The sequence below is a fragment of the Leptodactylus fuscus genome, chromosome 4 (assembly GCF_031893055.1).
Source record: "Leptodactylus fuscus isolate aLepFus1 chromosome 4, aLepFus1.hap2, whole genome shotgun sequence".
NCBI classification, from domain to species: Eukaryota; Metazoa; Chordata; class Amphibia; order Anura; family Leptodactylidae; genus Leptodactylus; species Leptodactylus fuscus.
Window position 1 is genome coordinate 106153903 of NC_134268.1, and position 25574 is coordinate 106179476.

Here is a 25574-nt window from a genome sequence, read left to right on the forward strand (position 1 = left end):
TTCACAGTGAGCGGCGTAAAAAGTCAATGGGATCTGTTTTCTACGCCACTCACTCTGAACGAGTTTTACGTTAAGAATGAGCAAGCGTAAACTCAGTGTGCAGGCTTCCTAATAAGAAAAATAAGGTTCTGTATTTTTGTAGTGACCCTCTTTTTTGCAGTCCTAAAATTAACACCGAGGTACCAGATGTGTCCTACCTTACTTTTCCCCTTAGCTGAACATTTCCAGATGTGTGTCATGAGATGAACTGCTTTTCATGATATGATAAGTGATATCTAGTGACTATCTATTCTATATGTATGTACTGTATTTGTGGCCATTCAATGACTATGTCATGAATCAGTAGTAGTTGTTGATGGGTTTTGTCACTATGTCACTATATTTTATTAACTTGATTTCATGAGAAATTGTCCTTAAGGATTGACACACATCTACATATATATACTGCAATCGATAACTATAAGCTACTATCCAGGCCTGGAAAAAAAAACATTATTATTTTCTTTCTTGATACATGACTAAAAGGTTTTACTGTTGTTGCCTTATGTTATCTGTCTTTTTTTTTTTTTTTTTTACCTATATGAAGTCTTTGCAAGTTTGTATGAGGCACTAGAAAATGGTTATTATGTAAGTAATCGATCTGCAATGCACTCATCTGTTCTTAACAGATGAGTGGCTCACATGTATTATCTCATTTTCATTATGAAATAGATGGAGATATATACTTATTTTTGTATTTCCAATGGTTGTCTCTATTTTTCATTATAAAGAGCAATGAACCATATATCTAAGGTCAGCAGGTATTTTAGAGAATGCATTCCTATTTGAAATATTGTGCATCTTCCCCCTTAACCTGTGTGCTTACCATTAAAGACAAAAACAAAGCCATAACAAATACGAGATTACTTTGTCGTCCTTTGCAGAACCTTGTTCAGCTTGTTCATAATATGAACGGCTTTGGTTCCAGTTGTCAGAACAAATGTCATGTGCTCTATTATTAGCTGGGTAATCCTTTCGGACAATGCGAGGCTAGAACAAATAGTGTCTGAAAAGTTCACATAGACAAAAAAATGGAATACGTTCCATTATACATTATAGAATATGGAATACGTTCTTAAGCCCATATGCTTAATTTTAGTGGACAATGTATTTATGATAATACTAGCCTCTGCCCGTGACTTCGTCTGCGTGTTTTTGGCCTAGATGATCTGCCTATATTTAGCAAATTGCTGCCGTCGATGGTTCGCCTGCTTCGGCGTTTCGGCAGCTGTCAAGCTGTCCTGCCACTGAACTTCTTCCTTGCACCATGCCTGTGATTGTTTCAGCAGCTCGCTGGTGCGCCATATGAGTGTGTTGTTGGCATCGATGATCCACCTGCTCCAGTGTTTCGGCTGTTCTAAGAGCTGCTTTATGTCTAACTTTCTCAATCCCCCTAAGTTCCGCTTCAGGAGAAATCTGTTGACTTCTGGCTACCTTCATAGGTCTCGTTGTTTTAGAATTTTGTAACAAATTAGATTTTCTTTTTCATGGCATGTTTAAAATTGGGAAACTGCCAATTTGCATTAAAGGGATTTTCCCGTGTCAGTGTTTCAGCACTGGAGTAGATCAGATAATATTCATATGCTTGTACACAATGGACTTGCTGTTATCTTCGTGTTTACATAGAGAGATAACAGACCTGGCTTTATCAGCAAACTCCAATTAGCTGAGAGAGTGCTTCTGGCAAGAGCAGTTTAATATAGTATATGAACCTAAATTTATAACAGTCATGAAGCCATGTCATTTACTGGGATATAAAGTAGCCTGTGTGTTAATCGAGGTTACAAACTATCTATGTGCCAAATTTCATGAAAATCTGTTAAGCCGTTTTGGCGTGATCGAGTAACAAACACACAAACATACAAACTTTCACATTTATAATATTAGTAGGATTAAGTGTATGTATATATGTGTATGTAGCCATAATACTCTGGTAGCAGATTCAGCCTTATTTCCAATGTCCTGTGCAGCCTCCTGGCATTCATCAAGTACAGCTGGAAGACATATTGAGATGGGCACACATGTGGTCAGTAAGTGCCATAAAGCAATATGCCGTCCAACTGCAGATAGGAAACAAGGGAAATGAAAGGTGGCAGCTCAGTATATATGAAAACCACCTGCAGCTGGGACTGGAGAAAAGAGCCAAGTCCACAAAGGTCAATTTTTCATGGTTTTGTAATGTTATCTGCACTCTCTCGCAATCCCAAACAACTATTCACCACCTTCAACTCCCTCCTCCGTTCTGCTGCGCCCACTCCGACATCACTTAGCTAACATAGTTACATAGTTAATGAGGTTGGATAAAGACATTAGTCCATCAAGTCCAACCTATAACCCTACAATCCCTACAGTGTTGATCCAGGGGAAGGCAAAAAAACCCATGAGACTCATGCCAATTGCCCTATTTCAGGGGAAAAAAATCCTTCCCGACTCCAAATCTGGCAGTCAGTATAAAAACCCTGGATCAACGTGTCCTTAAAATCTAGAGTCCATAACCTATTATATTTTTCTCTTCAAGAAAGGCATCCAGGCCCGCTTTGAACGTGTTTAATGAATCCACCATCACCACTTCCTGGGGCAGAGAGTTCCATAGCCTCGCTGTTCTTACTGTGAAGAATCCCCTTCTATGTTTCTGGTGAAACCTTCTCTCCTCCAGACGTAGAGGGTGTCCTCTTGTCACTGTCACTGGCCTAGGAGTAAAAAGATCCTTAGAAAGTTCTTTGTATTGTCCCTTCATGTATTTGTACATTGTTATTAGATCTCCCCATAGACGTCTTTTCTCTAAGCTGAAATACCCCAAGTTTGTTAATCTATCGTTGTACTCCAGTCCACCCATTCCCCTAATCATTTTGGTTGCCCGTCTTTGCACTTTTTCAAGTTCACTTATGTCTTTCTTGTTTATCGGGGCCCCAAATTGCGCACAATATTCTAAGTGTGGCTGTACCAGTGATTTGTATAGAGGCATAACTGTGTCCTTGTCATGAGAATCTATACCTCTTTTGATACATCCCATAGTTTTGCCTTGGCACTGGTCATTAAAGGTAAGCTTTCTGTCCACCAAAATCCCTAAGTCTTTTTCATTGGCAGTCTTACCCAGTAATTTACTATTAAGTACGTAGTCATACATTTTATTACGTAGACCAAAGTGCATTACCTTACATTTGTCAACATTAAACTTCATTTGCCAAGTCTTCGCCCATGCTTCTAGTTTCCTTAGATCCCCTTGTAATATTCAACTATCCTCCTCATTATTAATTACCCTACAAAGTTTAGTATCATCTGCAAATATGGACACCCTGCTTTGTAAACCCTCTACCAGGTCATTAATAAAGATATTAAACAATGACTTTGACTTACTTCAAAACTAAAATTGACACCATCAGGGACAGTATTACCCTACTCCCCCGACAACCCCTCCACCCAACTGCTCACTTCTCATCATCCTTGACCTGTTTCTCCACCATCACTGATGAAAAACTCTCTTCCCTAATCTCCAAATCCCACCTCACCTCCTGCGCGCTTGACCCGATCCAGTCACATCTCATCCCCAAATTTACTGAAGTCATTACTCCGGCCCTAACCCATTTCTTCAACCTATCTCTAGCCAATGGATCCTTCCCTTCTGCCTTCAAACACGCCACAGTCACACCTATACTTAAGAAACCGTCCCTCGACCCGTCCTCTCCAGGCAATTATCGTCCCATCTCACTGCTCGCCTCAAAACTGCTTGAGCAACACGTCCACTCAGAACTCTCCTCCTATCTCTCATCCAACCTGCTCTTTGACAGTCTACAGTCAGGCTTCAGACCCCGTCATTCCACTGAAACTGCCCTAACAAAAGTCACTAATGACCTTCTAACCGCCAAAGCCAAGTGCCATTACTCTGTCCTCCTCCTCCTTGACCTCTCCTCTGCCTTTAACACAGTTGACCACTCCCTCCTGTTAGAAATTCTCTCATCCCTTGGTATCTTAGACCTGGCCCTTTCCTGGATATCCTCATACCCCACCGACCACACATTCAGCGTCTCCCACTCGCGCATCACCTCCTCACCACGCCCTCTCTCTGTAGGTGTCCCCCAAGGCTCCGTCCTAGGACCCCTCCTGTTCTTCATCTGCAACCTTGGCCTGAGCCAACTCATAGAATCTCATGGTTTTCGATACCTTTGCTATACATCTCTGGACCAGACATTACCTCTCTGCTGGCGAGAGTTCCAGACTATTTAGCAGCTGTAGCCTCCTTCCTTTCCTCCCGCTTTCTCAAACTCAACATGGAGAAAACATAGTTCATCATCTTCACCCCACCCCGTATGGCCCCTCCACCTGACACATCTATCAAAGTTAATGGAACCACAATTACCCCTGTCCCACGAGCCCATTGCCTTGGGGTAACCCTGGACTCCGACCTATCCTTCAAGTCACACGTTCAAACCCTCAAAACTTCCTGCCGCCTCCAACTCTAGAACATCCATCGAATCCGCTCCTTCCTCACCCCTGAAACCACTAAGATGCTCATCCAGGCCCTCATAATCTCCTGCTTAGATTACTGCAACACCCTTCTCCATGGACTCCCAGCTAACACCCTCTCCCCCCTCCAGTCCACCTTAAACTGCGCTGCTCGTTTAATCCACCTCACCCCCATCTTCATCGGCTGCTCCCCTCTGCCAGTCCCTCCACTGACTACCCATAGCCTAGTGAATTGAGTTCAAGCTACTAACGTTAACATTGAAAGCGATCCACAACCTGTCCCCTCAATATACCTCCGAACTGATCTCCCGCTACCTGCCCACACGTAAACTCAGATCCTCTAATGACCTCCTACTCCACTCTGCTCCCATCCGCTCCTCACACAACCGTCTCCAATGCTGCGAGAGAACTCTTCAGCGCTGCCTCCATCTTCGCCTGGAACGGCCACTCCCTGCGTCGTCTTCTTCTTCTAAACTGGTGTAAGCGGCCATTTTCTTGTGGCTGCTTACACAGTAAGCTGGAGCAAGCGGCCACAAGAAAATGGCTGCAGGCATGAGCAGTCAGCTCATCCCGAGGCCCGACGGAAGAGCCGACTGCGCATGCCTAAAAGTCAGCTCTAGAAGAAGACGCAGGGAGAGGCCATTCCAGGTGAAGATAGAGGCGGTGCTGGAGAGTTCTCTTGCAGCATTGGGGACGCCCCCAGTGCTGTTTGAGCGCTGTGGACCGCCCCCAGTGCTGCAAGAGAACTCATTTGCATACAGAACAAAACCCGGATTTCTACCGAATGGCGGCACAGAAAAGACATCTAAAGGCAGAGGAAGAATAGCCTTTCTTAAGGCTATTCCTACGTGTTAGGGACAGAAAATTGCATTTTGATGATAGAATCCCATTAATTTAGTATATATATATATATATATATATATATATATATATATATATAGTAATAATAAAGGACAAGTAGTTTTTTTCTGCTACTCTGTGTCCAAAAAGAACTTGAGAATGAATGTATTTGTTTTGTGCAAATGAGTGCTGGCAGTGCGCCGTTTTCGCTATGTTCATGAAACGTAACTTCCATTTGGACTGCTGCACTAGTGTGATGTGAATAGATTACATGCTTGCATTGCTGAATGTGATGATTAATATCCTGCTTGTCTTGTTTATACAGCACCTGCGCTGGACTGCTCGCACTTCTCATTTCTCTGGCTTCCCTTTTGTGGCTTTGGGACAAGAGAGACAGAGCTGATGAAAGAAGAGATTTCAAAGTGCACATCTGTCAGGTCAGCATAACTATAAAATACACGAGTCACCATATTCCAGACCTTTTCTATGTTGTTTTTCTTTTAATATTAAGACTCATATTATAGCTTTTACAGAGGAAAAATGGCTTACAGTCCTTTGCTCAGTAGAGACAGGATATATGGTTTCTGACTGTGTTTATGAGCAACACGGTTTTTTCTTTAAGGCTGAGTTTACTCAGAACTGTTTTGATGAAGAACTGCAGTAATGAGTAGTATGTGTTACTATACTTTTCACCATATTGATGTTTTTTTCCTTAGGATAGGCCTTCAATATTAGATTTGCAGGGTCTGATACCTGGGATCCTTAGACTTCAATTGGGTGTTGCTTAAGTACCTAAAGATGCTACTACACTTTGTACTGCAAGTGAGCAGCGAGACTCCCTGCAAGTAAACATTATGAGGAGCCATTAACAGGCATTAATACAAAACAGCCTGTATATGGCACATTTTTTTGCTGCATGTGTTTTTTTTATTGTAGTAATGCACATGTTACAATGCATGTCATAACCATTACACTGAAAACCTTTGGTTTACTGGTTGTTAGCGCAATGGTAAGATGCATAGTAACATGCTACTGCAATTAAAAAACGTGCACAATAAAAAAGAAGTGGCATGTAAACCCAATCTAATTGATCAGTGTTTCACCTACTTATGATTGAAATCATCTCTGGCCACAGAACTGAATACAGTTATAACTGCATTTGGAGCACTAAGGAAGATTTATTATACTTTGCACGCCAGTTTTCTGGTGTACAAAGCATGAAAAGTCGCTAGAGATGAGTGAACGGCGTTCAATCGAATTGATATTCGATCGAATATCAGGCTGCTCAAGATATTCGATTCCAATTGAATACCACGCGGAAAACGGACTAAAAATTTGTATCCCCTCCCACCTACCCTAGCGCTTTTTTTGCACCAATAACTGTGCAGGGGAGGTGGGACAGAAACTACGACAACCTAGGCATCGAATAAAAATCGGAAAAAGTAATTGGCTGGCTAAATCAGATGACCTCCAATTTATACGAATAGTGGATTTCAGATCCGGGTCATATGAGACTATGTGACTGTGAGACAGGGATAGATGTACAGGCAGGGTTAGCTAGGGATTACCTCTATTTAGGTGGGAATGTTACTCACACAGCTCTTTGGGGCTCTATCTTGTCAGGATCCCTGTCAGCTTGCGATATGCGGGAGCTGACTTTATCTCATAGGAATGCATTGACCAGCATTGATTGGCCGAATGCCATACAGAGTACAGCATTCGGCCAATCAACGCTGGTTCTGCCAGAGGAGGCGGAGTCTAAGATCGGTCCACAGCGGTCTCCATTGTGGTCCAATCTCAGATGTAGCAGGGTTCAGCACAAAGTCAGCTCTGCTGCATCTCAGATGGAGCAGGGTTCAGCGCACAGTCAGCACTGCTACATCTGAGATTGGACCACAATGGAGACCGCTGTGGACCGATCTTAGACAAACACATTCCTTCAATAAATTGCAGTTGGACCTTAAAAGTGCCAGATTATACAATTTTATGGATTATGGGACCTTCAAAAGAAAAAAACAAAATTAAAATTGGAACCAAAAATGTTATATTTAATTAAGCACGTTAGCATTATACTCTTTTTAGTGTTTCTGATATTTGATACCAGATACCAGGAATTTTACGGTACAGCGTTACAGAAATGAGTTTAAACACTCTTGAAGTTATCACCATACAAGTGATGCCTAACTTATGTGGCCCTGCCTGAAGGCCACGTTTAAGAATACCATTATGTGTCAGTTTGACCAAACCTATATTAAACTTCTGGCATTGAGGCAGTTGTAGGCAAGCAAATATATAGGCATTAACTTAAATGGGTTGCAAATATGTGAATGACAAAGTATGAATCAGTGGCCAACTAGTTAGAAGAAACTGTAGAAATGTAGCAATACTAATAGTAGTTGGTGTATGAGGGGCTTGCAACATCATGGGAGCAGTAACACTCAACAGGTGGTGGTAGAACAAACAGTGCTTGTATGCTAGTTCTCTAAAATGTCCCACTGACTATAATGGGGTTCATCATTTTTCCACATAAAAAAGCACAGCACGTACGACTTTTTCATCCTGTATATTTGATCTGTGACAGAGGTTCCTAATAGAACTTCAAGCACAAATGTAGCCTTTGATTGTAAAAATTTGGAAAACTAAAGTATAATTTATTCAGTAATATAAAGTTCATTTATCCACTTACACTAATTCATTCAATAATGTACAGTTAAAAAAAAATCATTTGGGAGCAATTTTCCACTGGGAAAGGCTAAACAGTTTGAGAAATAAATTAGAAAAGCGTGGGAAAGTGGGTCAGTGACAGATGTGTTAAGGTCTCACAGTATGAGTGCTAGACACTACTTGTGACATCCAAAGTACTGAGCAGACAGTGTCCCCTGCTGATGAGTTCTGGCCGCTTCTGATTTCATGAAATGTACTGTACTGTCTGATAAATGGAAAAGAACTGTAATTGATCGGGGAATAGCAGAGTTTTGTGTTAATCGCTATCTCATAACAAAGACTTATCAGATCATAACTGACCTTTTTCTAACTTTTGAGGCTGACATTTTGATCATAGCCTTAGGAATTAAAGCAATTTTCCATTTAGAAAATGTTTTCAACGTGAGCAAATTAAAAATAATAATCTGACTTTTGCCCATATATTTAGGGTTAATCTCCTCCGAAAAGTGATGAGAGAAACGATGCTGCATCATGTAATGGTGTCATATATTGGCCTCTGAGAAATACAGCGGCTAAGTTTATTAATTGCTTTTAAACTTCTGCAGCGGTTGCTAAGGTTCCCATGAAATCAAAAGTGAAATAGATTTGCTTCTCTAAAGCCCTCTATGGATCTGACCTGAAAATGCTACTTTTAGCATATAATGTATATTTTATATCCAGAGGCAATATCTTATGCTTAATTGATTTAATTCATGCTGTGTATGTATAAAGCCATTCCCAAAGTCAGGTTATTTGTTGTCTTAATTATATGTTACCTAGCGTACACTACAGAGTTAAGTTTTTAAAAATGTTCTAAATTTAAGTGTTTGGAAGTTTTACATTTAAGGACTCTTAAAGGCCCTTCAGTGGGTTTCAAACTAATAACATAATCCCAGGATTGGTCATCAGTATCTGATTGGTTGGGGTCTGAAACCCAAACCTAGCCCCGATCAGAAGATTCAGCTGCCTATGGGCACTGGAGACTATAGAGATGGACAGAGCGAAAATGGCTCAGCACCTATTCACGTAATAGGTGCAACTTGTCCACTCTATATAAGTGGCACAGGGATATTGCACCTCTGGTCCTATTACTTCTGGTACCCAGAGGCAGCTGTTGGACCACCACTAATCACTGATACTAATGTCCTATCCTGTAAAAAAACAAACAAAATAAACTGCTACTACATGAGATAGTGTTTAGTTAGTAATAATATCAGTAGGCTATTCCTGCACAGCTTTGAACGTATCCTTGACGGGGTTTGAGCAAAATACATTTCCGTTTACTCTGAGCAGGATAGGTTCTGAGAAACTACAGAGGGAGCAATCACTTTAAATGGCTGTAACTTTGGAGCCAAAGGGGCTACAGCTGTGAATTTGGTCTCATTTTAGGTATAATCAAATATTATTACAGTTTTATATGGAACAAAACAAATCCAAAACATAGAGCACGGGGAAAAGTGTAAACAATGTCATTAAGAAGTGCAATGATGGACGTACAAGTCCAAAAACAGGCATGTCAAGGGGAAAAGAATGAAGAGAGAAGGGGGAAACAAAAAAAACAGGGGGGCACAGCCAACAAGGGAAGAAATGGGAGGAGGGGGTGAAAACCACCAGGGCAGTGCGAGGGAAACTCGGGGGGCTTATGAAAAGAGACTAGAAAACTCTAAGGATTCCTGGAACACCACCCATGGCCACCAGAGGGTCTCAAACTTAGAGGACACAGAAGAATCCCCTGTGACAAGAACCTCCATCCTCCTGATGAGAAAGAACTCCTGGAGCCATTCCATCAATGAGGGGGATGTAGTGCTTTGCCAGTGACGTGGAATAACCCTTGGTCTCATTTTAAAATCTGTCTGTATTCCACTTAGTTTTTGGAATATCACTGTTAAAGTGGAGCTGTATGTAGTCACAGCCTCACTTTAACCAGCATGTAAGAGAACAGATGTAGCTGACAGTGTGCAGGGAGGGAAGAAGGATTTTATTATTCTCCATTCCCTGTCACTTTAGATAACCCCAGGGGATAGAGTACCATGACCTTTTGTTCATGACACTTGCCATTTAACTCCTTACAAGTTGTGGACCATGCTAAAAAAACAAAGTCGTATACAGAAAAAAGTAAAAAATTATTATTTTTCCACCTTTTTAATTAAAAAAAACAACAACACACAGTTGGAATCACCACATCCATAAAAAAAACCCTAAAATAAAATGTCTGCTATTTATTCTACATAATAATACACATAATCCTTAAAATTGAGATGACAGAATTCATGTTTTATGATCATCTCGCCTCACAAAAACCAAAAGTAATAAAACTGAGCAAAAGTCTTATGTACCTACAAAGTACAAGCTCTTGTAAAGCTACATTTAAATAAAATTTATAAGTTATAAAAGCCAGAATGCAGACAGGAATAAAACGTTACTGGTTTAAGGCTAAAATGTGTTAAAATATAGATAAGTTATTAGAGTTATGTGCCAGAAATATTTATATGAGCTTTAAATTCCAAATCTGCAATAAAAAATGACATTTTCAAGAGTGTTTTCACAATTTTAATGTTAAGGCTTAAAGGGGATCTCAGGGACTATTTAATTGATTACCTTAATCTAGGATAAGTCATCAATTGAAGATCTGTGGGTCTGTGGAGGCTGGGACCCTCACAGGTCAGCTGTTGAAGTGGCATCGATGCTCCCAGAGCACCTCTTGTGTTTTGCAGACAATGTGATATCATGTTCATCATTCGCATGGCCTGATTCCTTCATGTGAATGGGCTGGGCTGTGATACCAAGCATACCCATTATACTCCTGGTCTGTGCTGTACTTGATAATTACAGAAGAGCTTCAAACAGCTGGTAAATTGGGGGCCTGATTGATGGACCACTTCTGATCTTTAGTTGATAACCTGTCCTAAGGATAGCTCATGAATTTTTTGCCTGGAAAACCTTGAAAATAAAGTTCATCAACTACCATATAACCCACAAGTGATTTCAGAGTTGTGTAGGGGCCTTCATACCTTTGCATACATACTGTGAAGGATCTCGCCTAGCCACAGCCACTTTTACCCAGCCACTGGCCTACCTGGCCTTGCCACGGGCAAAATTGCAATCACCTTCTTACCTTTACTGTCTGCTCTCACCCTACGAGAGGAACCGGGTCTTATAGGATAATATGAGACGAGCTTTCTAAAGTTTTATATTTATTAACCCAAGAGGGTCGATACTAGACAACCAACATACATAGCGATATATGCTATTGGATACAAGCTTGTATGGTTACAGAAAGATATATTACAGTGCAGTAAGATAAGAAGAATAAAAGAATAGAAACAGAATTATAATTGGGTCTCCGGAGTTCACCTCATAAAATCTAGGGCACAGTTCTTTAGAGTCCATAAGCCGTGAGAGTCCATAGGTAATCCTTAGGTGGTAAGAGTTTGACTACCTCATTAGCAGAATATTCCAGGGTGCATGGTATTTCCATAGGCAATAGAGTCCATAGTCCACGGGATTAGCTTCCACACCATCACAGCACTTTGTGACACATCCCAGCAGTCCAGGAAGAACAACAAGAGCCCGGGGTCTGTCATGTGTGACAATATATCTCCACTCAGCCCCCTCCCACGATCAGGTCAGCAAGGTGGGCAGCTCTGCTCCCACCTTGTACCAATATGACTATATATGGCCATAACTCTTTGAAGGTTTCCTCGGAGTCAGCTTGTCTGCTAAAAAGTGATAGCAAGGCGAATAGAATCGAATAGAATAACGAAGTTAGCAGAAGCCTGACAATGCCGTGCCCAGGGTAAGAGAATGGGATGAGCAAGCTACCTCCAGGGGGTAATTAGGCTTGGACAATTGGACACTATCTCTGGCAGCTTGCTAATCAATAGAGTAAAGTAGAGTAAATTAACAGGGCAAAAGGGAAATATATCTGAGAAGGCAGTGAAACAAACAAAAAAGACATGGAAAGACAGGAAATCACATTCGGGAGTTCTTTAAAGCAGTGGTCACTCTGGGCCATTCATCACACATACCTTTATTGTTTCTAGATGATCTGTTATTTTGCAGAAAATTCACTTTTTATCAAATGAGTTTTTGGTGAACTTGGGGCATGGGTGAGCCAGCTGATGCAGCTAGTTTCTTCTCTCACTGCGCCACTTATACAGGGATCTGTGACCGTGGCTGACTAGTTAGGGATGACAGTCTTAATGAAAGGAAGAAGAGTGATGTGTTGTAGAGAGAAGAAAAACAGGTGCTCCAGCAGGCTCTAGTTGCCAAGAATCTACATAAAGGTAAAAAGTAAAGTTTTACCCTTTTCAGTGACTACATCCCTGGAAAGACATGGAAAGACAGGAAATCACATTCGGGAGTTCTTTAAAGCAGTGACTACATCCCTGGAAAGACAGGAAATCACATTCGGGAGTTCTTTAAAGCAGTGGTCACCAACCTTTTTGTACCAAGGACCAATATCATGCTAGTCAAGTTTCCAGTGGCCCAGCGGGGGTTGTGGGTGGGTGATGGGGTGGGATTCTGGGAAACTAATACTCAGTCCATGCCTTCATAAATTTCTTAAAGGGGTTTTCCACTCAAAAATATTTTTTTTTCTAAAAAAAAAAGTCAGCACTATTAATAGGTTAATCTGTTCAGCCAAATACATTTAGCAGTGTTTAGACTGATTTCTGGGTTTTTCTGAGAGCCCTGGGAGCATCTTCTGTATTTGTTTACAAGGGTAGCTTCCTGTTCTGTTTCCCTACAGCTACCATGATGCCTTGTACTTCACTCAGAACTGACTCCCTCCCTCTCTTTCATTCCCTCCTCCCCTCTCTTTCTCATTCACACCCCCTCCTGTTTACCTAGCTAGCTCGCCCACTACTGGCCCTTCCTAACTAACAAAATGTTGTCTTTTTTGTGGGATTCCAATTTACTGGCACCTTAGGAGTTCTGAAAACATGATCTGGTGTTCAAAAATCAGACCATCTAAATCTGCACTTTTATAGCCCACACAGCACTTCTTCTCTTCTGATTCTTTTTTTGTGCCCAAACAGCAACTTATGCTGACATATATGACATTAAGTAGGGTATCCTGGTCATATGTAAGTATAAAGTGATTTTTAAGTGCACAGGAGGGATGCGCCACAATTTGATTTTGGAACACAGATTTAGACTTTTTGTTTTTTGGACACCATGCTACTTTTTTTTTAGCATTTCAGAAATGCTAACAACATGGAATCCCCTGATCGGAGACTACCTTTTGGAAACTACACCCCTCAAGGAATTTAAGCAGAGTTATATTGAGCATTTTTACCTCCAAAGTCGGGTACAACCTATTGGGCACTGAAATGGCATGTGTTTTGAAAAATTGCAGCTGTATATTCATTTTTGGAAACTAAAATATCACTCGGAGGGGGAAAATGCTCATTACACCGCCTTTATAAATTCTTTAAGGGATCTAGTTTGCAAACTGAGGTCATTTGTTGTGTGTTTCCATTATGCTTTTACCTCATAACCTCTGCAAATGTGACATGGAACCTGCTACCAATTCCAGCAAAATCTCTATGGTGCACCTTCCCTGCTGTGTCCCAATACAGAAATTTACATCCACATGTGGGGCATTTCCATAGTCGGGAGAAATTGCTTAAAGAATTGTGGGGCACATTTTCTCCTTTCCACGGGCCTAATAAGAGGAAAGCTGTTTCATCCTAGAAGATTGTCAAACTGATGAAGAAGGCTGTTGTGTTAGAATAATCTTTTTAAGATTGCCCCATCCCAGAAGGGTTTGGCGCACATTTACTACATTATTTTCTACCTCTTGAGTGGAAATGGCGGAGGTTTTGGCAAAACACATTTGGAGGGCGCCTACTTGAAGCTTCCCCCACACCTTTTTTTAGGCATTACAGGCTTCATTTACCATTGAATTTGGGTTTATTTTTTGGTAGAAAAGTATTCTAGGCAGTTGTTATTCGTTATTGCTAGCCTATTCCCCAGGGTTGTTGTCAGTGGGTGGGAGGAAGGGGTGAGAGTATGCCAGTGATTACTTACCAGTTATCCTTTTTCCTTGAATTAACAAGCACCAGCTTTCTGCAAAATGCAAGTTCATTTACGAACATCAAAGACATAAGCGCAAAGCTATTGCCCTACACAACAGTATAATTGATGATTTGGAAGCAGATAGACTTGTTACATTTCTCTGTGAGATCACACTAAACACAACAATTCTGAAACTGGAATCATTAGAAAAATATGCTCGTGTGTCCAGATTGTCATTTCGTACTTGTAATAGTTTGCAAATTTTATTTCATTTATTTTGTTTACTTGTCATTGTTAAGGAAAAAATAAAATTGATAAATCCAAAAATAAAATTTATAATTAAAAAAAAAAAAATCACATTATACTCAAGTAGTTCTTTCTAAGTGTGAATAAAGAAAGTGAGAACAATATTGGGGGTGGACCTTCTCACTCAAGGGGAGAACAGAAGAACCACGCTCGCCCGGGTAAATGAACAAACTTTATTTGCACAAAGCGTTTCGAGCGTGGTTCTTCTGTTCTCCCCTCGAGTGAGAAGGTCCACCCCCAATATTGTTGCCTTGACATCTCCCAGACGTATATACAGCTGCCGCCCACGTTTACCTGTGCCATCCATTCCTAAGATACACTATAGAGGTGGTTGTGTCTCACACAACCCCACCAGGTGAGCGACCATTTCTTTCTGCTTACCCTGACTTTTTGATTAAAAAAATACTACACCAAGGTAGGCTCGGTGCCTCTCTTCTTTTTTGCTTTAAAGAAAGTGAGGGGTTTATTTTATTCTGAACTATGGTTATGCATTCTGTATCAAAATAATTTCCTATTTTATTTTTCAGATGATAAGTCTTGCAGTTTCTATATGTGTAGTTGGCACAACCCATTCCAGCCTAGCTGTCAAACAAGGACTTCCATTACTGAACCAAGTGATTAGTTGGGCAATTTTAAGTAAGTAAACCATTATGGCTTTGTGATCATTGTGTTGTGTGTGTGTGTATCCACCTGTAAGTCACATTCACTTTTATTAGCTGTAGTGTGCGCAGTGATGCAAAAATTGGAAAGATCCAGCATCCACGTAGATAAAAAAAAGTATTTCTTTATTATATCCAATTAAAAAAAACATATTTCACCAGGTCAGAGGTGCTCCCTACCCCAAACACTAGAGAAAATTATGACGTCGGCTGACGCGTTTCAGCACATGCGTGCCTTAGTCATAGCCTGATCGTCTACCACATCCCACCCCCTTAAATAATACAACCACACGTGAAATTAATAAAATTAGTAATGTGTACATTCCCTTAAAAAAAAAAAAAATCATGTTGTAAAATATAGGAGGTATTATAACGAGAAGTACTTTAAAGGGATTCTACCACTAAAACACATTTTTTTCTAGTTACCACGTCGGAATAGCCTTTAAAAAGGCTATTCGTCTCTTACCTGTGGAAGTGCTCTCCGCCGCGCCGTTCATTCAAAATACCGGTTTGTACCGGTATGCTAATTAGTTCTCTCGCAGCGATGGGGGCGTCCCCATCGCAGGAGCAGCGATGAGGGCGTCCCCATTGCAGCTCGAAAACTGACCGCAACGCTGCCTCTCTGGTCTTCGGTGTCCTCCCCTTGCTTCTTCAGCGTCTGTCGGACGCCTGCGCAGTGTGCTCTCTGTTCGGCGAAGATTGCCGAACGTACTGTTGAAATTGCGGTGCCCGCACTATGGCTGGGACCGCAATTTCGTGCATGCGCAGTACGTTCGGCAATCTTCGCCGAACAGAGCGTACTGCGCAGGCGTCCGACAGTACGCTGAAGAAGCAAGGGGAGGACACCGAAGACCAGAGAGGCGGCGCTGTGGTCAGTTTTCGAGCTGCAATGGGGACGCCCCCATCGCTGCTCCTGCGATGGGGACGCCCCCATCGCTGCGAGAGAACTAATTAGCATACCGGTACAAACCGGTATTTTGAACGAACGGCGCGGCGGAGAGCACTTCCACAGGTAAGAGACGAATAGCCTTTTTAAAGGCTATTTCGACGTGGTAACTAGAAAAAAAAGTGTTTTAGTGGTAGAATCCCTTTAACGAGAGGTATAAATCACAAAAAGTATGTTTAGATAACACATGTAAATAATGACATACCTACATGTTGCAAAAAGAAGAAACATTGTTGCATGAACAAATAAAAAGATCACTGTGCCCAAAATGTTAATTTGCTTTTGCAGTATAATCACATGAGCATCTAAACCATAGACTCCCGAATCTCGGGTGGATCCGTGCAGCATAAGATCCCACCTGATGAGCGAGGGTCCACCAATATGATCTTACGAACGCCGCTACGGCAGGATGTACGCATGCGCTGTACCACCTATCTGCCCAAAGCAAAAATGGCTAAGTATATGCCAAAAGAAACAACTGCGCATGCGCCCGAATGTCCCGTAGGCTGGTATACTCAATCGGAACATTCGGCGCACGCGCGAACACCACGGCTCCCGGATGGGGAAAAAGAAGGAGAAAGAAAGAAGACCAGAAAGAAGACCAGAGAGAAACCTAGAAGAAACCACCCTATCGTCCAATGTGAACAGTAAACCGGTAAATGTCTTTATATGCATGGTTCCAATTTACTCGCCCATATGCAAGACAGCAATAAAGTAACTCCGATGCAATCAGATACAAATGGTAACATAACGAAAAAGCAAACATTTTGATATCAAAATTATACACCGGACAACAGGACAAACAGCTGACCCTAATAAATGTAGGCCAAATCGTTTCTCTTGTTAAACCCGGCAGGTTGTCTAGTGCCAAGCTTCAAAATCCATCTGGCCTCTGCTATTCTGAGTAAGTGTTCCCTATCCCCACCTCTGATTGGCTTGGGGATATGTTCGATGGTATTAAATGTGAACGAGGTCAATTCCCCACCATGTTCCTGTACGAAGTGCTGCGATATACCGGTTGATTTAGTCGTAATTTTGTTGTTGATACTATAGATATGTTCTGCAATTCTGACCTTGACCGGTCTCGTGGTACTGCCTATATAGTCCTTGTCACACTTAGTACACGTGATCGCATACACTACAAAATTCGAGCAGCAATTCATAAAGGTCCTAATGGGGAACGACCTCGTTCTCTCCGAGTTATGAAAAACTGTACTCCTGTTTGCATATTTGCAGACACCACAGCGACTGAGTCCACACTTAAAAAAAACCTTTTAGGTGTAACCATGACGTATTAACCCCAGATGATCTTTGAACAAACAGGCTAGGGGACAAAACATTACCCAAGGTTTTCCCCCGTTTGGCAATAAATTTGCATCCCGATTTCAATAGAGTATTAAGAATGGGATCTTGGTTTAATATAGGTAAATTCCTAGTAATAATGTTGGTAATTTCTTTATAGTTACTGTTAAACCTCGTGGAGAAATAAATGTTAGATGTATTATTAGTCTCCCTGTCGTCTTTTTTGTTGGACTGCATCAATAGACTACCTCTGTCCTTAGCTGACACTATAGCCGTGGCTCTATCCAATACCCAACGGGGATAACCCCGTTCACTAAATCTACTCCTGGCCTCTTTCAGGCAATCCTGATACACCTTATTTTCTGTACACGATCTTTTTATCCGAATTAACTCCCCAACTAGGAGAGATCTAACCGTATCTTTCGGATGCTGACTTGTGGCATATAGAAGGGAATTACCTGCCTGAGGTTTTCTGAATAGTCTAGTGGAAACCCTACCCGAATTGCCGTCACCATGTAGAGTGACGTCCAAAAAATCTATGGTGTCCACATGATAGTGAAATGTGAATTTTAAATTGAATACATTAGCATTAATGTATTCCACAAATTTGGGTATATCCTCCACTGACCCTCTCCAGACCACAAGCAAGTCATCAATATACCTCCCGTACCATGCCACGGAGCCCTTATATGGATTGTCACATTGGGCGATAGGGTTCACATTGGGCGATAGGGTGGTTTCTTCTAGGTTTCTCTCTGGTCTTCTTTCTGGTCTTCTTTCTTTCTCCTTCTTTTTCCCCGTCCGGGAGCCGTGGTGTTCGCGCGTGCGCCGAATGTTCCGATTGAGTATACCAGCCTACGGGACATTCGGGCGCATGCGCAGTTGTTTCTTTTGGCATATACTTAGCCATTTTTGCTTTGGGCAGATAGGTGGTACAGCGCATGCGTATATCCTGCCGTAGTGGCGTTCGTAAGATCATATTGGTGGACCCTCGTTCATCAGGTGGGATCTTATGCTGCACGGATCCACCCGAGATTCGGGAGTCTATGGTTTAGATGCTCATGTGATTATACTGCAAAAGCAAATTAACATTTTGGGCACAGTGATCTTTTTATTTGTTCATGCAACAATGTTTCTTCTTTTTGCAACATGTAGGTATGTCATTATTTACATGTGTTATCTAAACATACTTTTTGTGATTTATACCTCTCGTTAAAGTACTTCTCGTTATAATACCTCCTATATTTTACAACATGATTTTTTTTTTTTTTAAGGGAATGCACACATTACTAATTTTATTCATTTCACGTGTGGTTGTATTATTTGGGGGGTGGGATGTGGTAGACGATCAGGCTATGAATAAGGCACGCATGTGCTGAAACGCGTCAGCCGACGTCATAATTTTCTCTAGTGTTTGGGGTAGGGAGCACCTCTGACCTGGCGAAATATGTTTTTTTAATTGGATATAATAAAGAAATACTTTTTTTATCTACGTGGATGCTGGATCTTTCCAATTTTTGCATACTACACCTCGAGCCGACGAGGATTCGTATCCCGGGCACCCGACCATATCACCTGACCGTGAGTGTGAAGTCAGCATATAAATGCGTTTGGATGTGTATGCCATATCGGGCTCATATTGAATATTGTGTGTATTTGCAACCCTCAAGCATTTATATCGAGGATATCATAATGGGACTCATGTATTCCAATTTGCATCAAGATTTGGTCTGAAGGATTCGTTTGTTAGGGCTGTGTTTTCCCTTTTCCCCAATTCTCCCATTTAATCAGTGTGCGCAGTGATACCTGTGGTGTTTGGCCAAAGTTACAATGTAGCCAAATTATATAGGTGTTCATAAAGGTATAATGATTATCCTGAAAAAACAATCATTACTCATTGTTTCAGGTCTTTTATTTACTGTCTAGAATGGCTTAAAACAACAAACACTATATACTCGCCTGTCTGTTCATCCGGGGATCCAGTGGAAAGTCTCTGTTCAGGTCCACAGTCTTTGTTTACCTTCTGCCTGTGTAAAAGTGTCTCAACCAATCAGTGGCTGAGTCCTGATGTTCTGTTTGCTGATATGCAGTTATTCAGGCTACCGGTCAAGAAAACCGGGTGTCCAACTGAAGACTGTGCTATTTCCAAACGAACAAGTAAGTCTTTAGTGTTTGTTGTTCTAACACATTCCGGTAGCATAGTTAAAAGAACTTGAACTCCGCTTTATGTATAGTATCTCTATCTGTATAAACTAGATTGGGTTTGTCCAGTAGAAATATGGAGGTTGTAACAGATTGGGGATTGTTTGTGATTGGTTTTTACTGATTAAGAGGTTGTCTAGGATTTGAAAAAATCTGAATAAGAATAAACAATGGCATAAAATTAAGAAATAACCTATACTTAAAGGGGTATTCCCATGTAAAAGATCCTATTTGTACTGCTAGCTTATGTAAATTCAAGAGTTTTCCTAAATACACTGCTGCTTCATTTGCCTGCTATGCAAAATTATTCCTCCCATTGTTCACACATCATTGTCAAAGCACCCAGCCTGTATCTGATAACACAGGTCAGAGTCTGAGTCACTGTTATCTGCTTTGTCTTCTGCTGTGTGACTGGACAACATTTAAGCTTATTGCAGTTTGCTGATAAAGGCTTGGATAATGTGGATCTCTATGTAAATGAAATATAACATTGAGTTTACTGCAAGTCCTTGTTGTGTCTTTGTGTAAGTCTTCTATACAAACCTGTGTAATGTAATATAAATTTACTGTGCATATTATTTGATCTTTATTATTACAGATTTCTAGTAATCATAATAAATAATCTCTTATGGCAAAAGCAACGTCTATATCTACTAAGGTACTTAATAGTGCCCTGTCCATCCAGTAGTCAAAACCCACCCAACAGCTTTCTGAAAAATACAGGAAGTGAGAAGAAGAAGAGAGCAGGCAGACTGCTGAGATAAGAGGATGGGAAATCCTTTATAACCATTTGGTCCTCCACTGTTTTAGTTACTCCTATTCCTGTAGGGTTAACGTCATGTACATTAACAACTTGCCTGCTGTAGTTAATCACTGACTTCACCTGCTGTACATTTTACCACTGATGCCTGCAGTGGTCACGTGATTTACATGACTCACTATTGCAGGACTGACGAGAAGTGATAGTAACCAGAGCAATGAGGTTACTTCTTTCTTTTATACAATTGCAGTGCAATTTCTCACTAATTTATTACATTTTATATAATTTCACATCAATGGTGGCTATATGTAGAAACATATAGATAGACATTTACATGTCAAAAGTTTTAAAACTAGTCCTCTTGTGCCATACAGTTCCAGATATGTTAAGTTAAAAGGAAAGATACATCTGTGTACTAGGAAAAAGCTATCTCTAAAGGCCACCATTTCTAGCATCATATCATTGCACATGGCCATAGTCACTGACTTGTGGTTTCTAGCATGGCAAAAAACATAAACATCAATGATCCATTAAGATATGAAGATTCATTTTTCGGTGACCCCTTAGGTGAAATTTGAAATGGATGACATTTTATAATAGTGATTATTAGTGGGATCTGACAATATGACTTACATCTATTTTCTATTACCCTTTAGCTACTGTATGATCTTGTAATGCAACTTTCCAGCGGCCAACTGCTCTTATCACTGTATCTGATACTGCTGATATTATTCATGTAATATTATTATGATGACTAATTTCACACAAGTTATTCTGGATATATAAGAATTTGAATTATATCTGCAAATAGTGTAATTTTCCAACAAAACATTATATTTGTATTCAAATTCCTTGTTATTCCAGTACCACCAGTATAAATTGCTCTGCTTATCCCTGTTTATCTTGACTGTGACATTCAGTAATAGCACATAACCTGTAGCAGCCAGTCACTGGCTGTAGATGTAGTCTCATTGAGTATAGCATAAGAGCCCTGCAGATTCCAGTCATGGAAATGGAAATTAATGAGAATCAGGTCATGGGCAGCACTGGAATGACAGGGGATTAGAAGGTGAGTTTTAGCTTTTTTCAGTAAAAGATCCCATTTTTAGATTAAATGAAAGGGAATTTGTCAGGTTGTAAGTGTTTCCCAAACTACTAATAATGTTATGTAGGGCTCTACTGTAGGAGCAGAAACACACCTTTGTTGCCACAAACTGATGTAGGCTGATTTGCAGATCTGTATCGCTTTAAGTGCTTTGAGGTGGGCCTGATTTGCCTTCAGATGGCTGCTGACGTCCGCAACGCGAGACTCCCTCCCGATTAGGTCCATTCATTTGGGCCTAATCTGGAGCAGAATGCCGCGACAGGATGCCGGTGTACTGCACCGCTATCCTGTTGTGGCTAGCCGTGTGGAATGTTCACACGTGGAATACAATTTCCTCCAGGTGAACATACTCTATCATAGTTCTGTTATTTGTGTGGAAGATTCTTAGGGCGGGTTCACACCTGCGCCTGGTCTCCGCTTTAGCCAATTTTTCTGCCTCTCCACAGCTAAACCGTTTTCTTTAACCGGACACAAAGTCGGACATGCAGGAGGTATGAAGACGCACACGGGCAGTCAATTTGCGAACGGGTTTAACCCCTTCCCGACATGCGCCGTAATAGTACGGCGCGTGTCGGGTCTGTAACTATGGCGACCGCCCGGGAGCCGGGCGGCCGTCATAGCCGCCGGGTGTCTACTGCTTTAAGCAGTAGACAACCGGCTCTAATGCCTCCGATCGGTCCCCGGACCGATCGGAGGCATTAACCCCTCCGGCGCTGCGGTCAAAGGCGCCGGAGGCGCCATTTTCCCGGCGGCGCATGGGCGCCGCCATTTTGGCAGGGATCGCCGGCTCCTGGAGCATGCTCCAGGGCCGACGTCATGTTGTCATGACAGCCGGGAGCCTTGTTAAAGGCTCCCAGCCGGTCTGCAAATTCTCTCTTTTGCAGGCTGGTGTATGCAGCCTGCAAAAGAGATGATGATTTTTTGCAATGCATTGCAATGTATTAGCATTGTAATGCATTGCATTAGTGATCAGACCTCCTGGGGTTCAACACCCCTAGGGGGTCTAATAAATGCAAAAAATAAAATAAAAAAAAAAGTAAAAAAAAATATAAAAAAATATAAAAAGTATTAAAAGTTCAAATCACCCCCCTTTCCCTAGAACAAATATAAAAGTAGTTAAAAACTGTGACACACATACATGTTAGGTATCCCCGCGTCCGAAATCGCCCGCTCTACAAATCTATAAAAATATTTTTCCTGTTCGGTAAACGCCATAGCGGGAAAAATAGTCAAAAGTGCCAAACCGCCGTTTTTTCACTGTTTTGATTCTGATAAAAATTTGAATAAAAAGTGATCAAAGCAAAAGGAATTCCCAAAAATGGTACAACTAAAAAGTACACCCGGCCCCGCAAAAAAAGACGCCCTATGCATCCCCGTACACCTATGTATAAAAAAGTTACGGCCGTCGGAATATGGCGACTTTTAGAAAAAAAAAATTTTAACACCGTTTTGGAAATTTTTTTAGGGGTCAAAATGTAAATAAAACCATATAAATTTGGTATCCCTGGAACCGTACCGAAACACAGAATACAGGGGACATGTCATTTTGGCTGCACAGTGAACGCCGTAAAACCAAAGCCCGTAAGAAAGTCACAGAAATGCATTTTTTTCTTCAAATCCACCCCATTCTGAATTTTTTTCCTGCTTCCCAGTACATTATATAGAATAATTAATGGTAGCATCATCAAGAAAAATTTGTCCCGCAAAAATTAAGACCTCATATGGTTCTGGGAGCGGAGAAATAAAAAAGTTATGGGGTTTAGAAGAAGGGGAGTCAAAAACGAAAAATGAAAATCAAAAAATGCCATCGGCGGGAAGGGGTTAAAAACTGAGCGCTGGGTTTCCATCTCCTGTCCAGTTTCTCAAGGCAGAAGAAAGAAACCCGCAGGATTGGCTAAAGCAGAGACTGGGCACAGTTGTGAACCTGCCCTTATTTATTTATATATTATAATTTTTTTTTACAAAGCTCAGATAAACACTTTAAGATAAAGGGTAAACCACAATCCTTACAAATGAGCAGAAAAAGATAATGTAGAAGACATACTTGGAATGCTATTCTCATTTGATCCACTATCTCTCTTCTTGACCCCTTACAATCTATCTTCCGCCTCTGCACTCTACTGAAACGGCCCTCGCAAAAGTCTCCAATGATCTCCTAATGGCTAAATCCAATGGTGACTTCTCTCTTCTTATTCTTCTGGATCCCTCAGCAGCATTTTACACTGTTGACCATAAACTCCTCCTCACTATGCTCCACTCAGTCGGCCTCAAGGACACCACACTCTCCCGGTTCTCCTCTTCTCTCTCAGACCGCACTTTGTGTATCATTTGCAGGCTCTGTTTCTTCCCCTCTTCCCCTTGCTGTTGGGGTTCCTCAGGGCTCAGTCCTAGGCCCCCTGCTCTTTTCTCTCTACACAGCCCCCATTGGACAAACCATCACCAAATTTGGCTTCTGGTACCATCTTATGCTGATGACACCCAATTATACACATCTTCCCGTAACATGTCCCCTGCACTAATACAAAACACCAGTGACTGTCTCTCTGCTGTCTCAAATATCATGTCTTTGCTTTATATGAAACTAAATCTCTCTAAGACTGAACTACTACTGTTTCCACCATCTAATAGATCTGTCCCTGATATATCCATTGCAGTCTCAGGCCTTACTATAACTCCTAGGCAGTATGCCAACTGCCTCGCGGTTGTGTTTGACTCAGACCTTTTCTTCAACCCCCCATATCCAATCACACGCACGCTCGTGTCATCTCCACTGCAACAACATCTCCAGAATATGCCCTATCTTTGACGGAGATACATTAAAGACAGTTATTGTTGCTCTGATTCTCTCTCGCCTTGACTACTGTAACTCCTTACTAATCGGTCGTCCCCTTACTGCATTCTCCCCTCTACAATCTACTCTTGATTGCAGTGGCCAGGCTCATCTATCAGTCTCAACGCTACAGCGATGCCTCCGATCTGTGACAGTCACTACATTGGCTTCCTATTCATTACAGAATGCAATATAAACTTAGCACCCTCATCCACAAGGCTCTCCATAAATGATGCACCTCCCTACATTTCCTCCCTCATCTTTGTCCACTGATTCAATGACCTAAGACTTGCGTCATCTATTATCAGAACCTCCCATGCTCGTATACAAGCCTTCTCCTGAGTTGCACCACTTCTCTTTTCAGACAGGCCTATCACAATTCTTAATGTAAACCCTTCCGTTCTGTAATTATAATCCCTAAAACCAACCCTCCTCTGTTCACATTCCCACAATACCTCACAGGATACTTCGCTGTTTCAGGTTAATTTTATATGTCCAATATATAGAGAAACACCAGGCAAAAATATATAAAAAATATTCACTTTTATTAAATAAAATTACACATATATAGACAAACGTAATAACACACAATTTAAATAGGGGAACAGGTAAACCCAAAACAGCACGATGAGGGAGAGGTATATAGATACACACATGTACAATGAAGTAACTAGGATATTATGCATCATGTACAGTATATATCAGATACAGGCATAAAGGTAGAGTCATGGTGAGTAGTATATATGTATGCAAAGCACATCAAATCAGATGAAACCCCATAAGACCCTACACATGTGAAACGCCATGTGTATCACAGACACAAACTCCATACAGTCATAAGTAATACCCTCATACCAGAGCGTGCTCAGATCCTACAAATTGTATAGTGCTGCGGAATATTTTGGCACTATATAAATAAAATGTATTATTAACATACTGTTTGTTCTATAGAACTTATGCATTGTTTGGGTGCATTCACATGGAGTAACGTACCACGTGATGTGGCACGTATACGGCATGTGAGACTTTGCGCGCCGTAAAAGCTCCCATTGATTTCAATGGGAGCCTGGATCGTATACGCTGCGTGAAATCAATGGGAGCTTTTACGGCGCGCAAAGTTTCACACGCCGTATACGTGCCACATCACGCGGCACGTTACTCCGTGTGAATGCACCCTTTAACTGTGTTGTGAAACCAAGCACCTTCTACCAAAACAGTCTCTCCTGTCCAGAAAGTGGTAGGAGTCAGAGGACCAAGTGACCTGACCTGTCCATCAGTGACTGCCATTTCACTCCCACTGTACATTCTGGATGTCCAGGGATTGTTGGATGAAAACTTTGTGCTATGATAGCCAGATACTTTCATCTTTGCATGGGGAATGATATTCCTTATACTTT

The 25574-nt window shown here is 41.3% G+C and overlaps 1 protein-coding gene across 1 annotated transcript in view; it reads left to right on the plus strand.

Annotated features, from left to right (window-relative positions):
* PIGN (phosphatidylinositol glycan anchor biosynthesis class N) overlaps positions 1-25574 on the plus strand; it is a 198091-nt gene that overhangs the window by 124971 nt on the left and 47546 nt on the right. The window contains exons 19-20 of the mRNA XM_075270921.1: positions 5669-5780; positions 14901-15009. Of these exons, the coding sequence (XP_075127022.1) occupies positions 5669-5780; positions 14901-15009 (221 nt within the window). The remainder of the gene's footprint in view (positions 1-5668; positions 5781-14900; positions 15010-25574) is intronic.